Source organism: Corapipo altera, unplaced genomic scaffold, assembly GCF_003945725.1.
Source record: "Corapipo altera isolate COAL_440 unplaced genomic scaffold, ASM394572v1 57757, whole genome shotgun sequence".
NCBI lineage: Eukaryota > Metazoa > Chordata > Aves > Passeriformes > Pipridae > Corapipo > Corapipo altera.
The window spans coordinates 1-1,056 of record NW_020889655.1 but is presented as its reverse complement, the minus strand read 5'-3'; the positions used below and the strand labels follow the sequence as shown (position 1 = coordinate 1,056).

Here is a 1,056-nt window from a genome sequence, read left to right as displayed (position 1 = left end):
CTGGGAGCACTGGGGGGAACTGGGAAGGGACTGGGAGCACTGGGGGGAACTGGGAAGGGACTGGGAGCACTGGGGGGTACTGGGAAGGGACTGGGAGCACTGGGGGGTACTGGGAAGGGACTGGGGGGCACTGGGAACACTGGGGGGCACTGGGAAAGGACTGGGAGGGACTGGGAACACTGGGGGGCACTGGAAGGAAAACTGGAGGAGGACTGGGGGGAAAATTGGGGGTGGCACTGGGGACAGTAGGAAGGTACTGGGGGATACTGGGGGGCACTGGGGGTACATTGGGGGGATATTGGAAGCACTGGGGGGACACTGGGCTGTACTGGGTCATACTGGGGAGCTCACCTGAGGTGGGGCAGGGTGGCCTGGGGACACTGGGGGGACACTGGGACATTGGGCCACAGGTGACACTGGGAGGACCGTGGGGTGAACTGGGCCATACTGGGCCATACTGGGGGGCTCACCTGAGGTGGTGCAGCGTGGCCAGGCCCCGCTCGGTGACCTGGGGACACCGGGCCAGCCCCAGGTGCCTCAGGGTGTCCCCAAACACGTGGAGCCGCCCCAGGGTCCAGTCACAGACGTGGGGACACCCCGAGAGCTCCAGGTGGGACAGATGGGACAGGGACACTGCGGACAGGGGGACACAGGGGTCACCAGGGGGTCACAGGGGTCACCAGCTGGGACAGGGACACTGCGGACAGGGGGACACAGGGGGGACAGGGGTCACCAGGGGGTCACCAGGGGTCACCAGGGGGTCATCAGGGGGGACAGCTGGGACAGGGACACTGCGGACAGGGGGACACAGGGGGGACAGGGGTCACCAGGGGTCACCAGGGGTCACCAGTAACCCCCAGTGTCACCAGGTGGGACAGCTGGGACAGGGACACTGCGGACAGGGGACAAGGGTCACCAGGGGGTCACCAGGGGTCACCAAGTGTCCCCAGGTGGGACAGGGACACTGGGGAGGGACAGGACAGGGGTCACCAGGGGGATCCCCCAGTGGCCCCCGGTGTGTCCCCAGTGGCCAGGGGGGTCCCCAGGTGGGACAGG

At 67.4% G+C, this 1,056-nt stretch overlaps 1 protein-coding gene across 1 annotated transcript in view; it reads right to left on the bottom strand.

Moving 5' to 3' along the window:
• The window catches only part of DMAC2 (distal membrane arm assembly complex 2), a gene marked incomplete at its 5' end in the record, with an annotated part of 1,070 nt that extends 279 nt beyond the window's left edge, over positions 1–791 (bottom strand). The window contains 2 exons of the mRNA XM_027633396.1: positions 471–652; positions 734–791. Coding sequence (XP_027489197.1) covers positions 471–652; positions 734–791 — 240 coding nt within the window. The remainder of the gene's footprint in view (positions 1–470; positions 653–733) is intronic.
• Between the last annotated feature and the right edge of the window lie 265 nt (positions 792–1,056).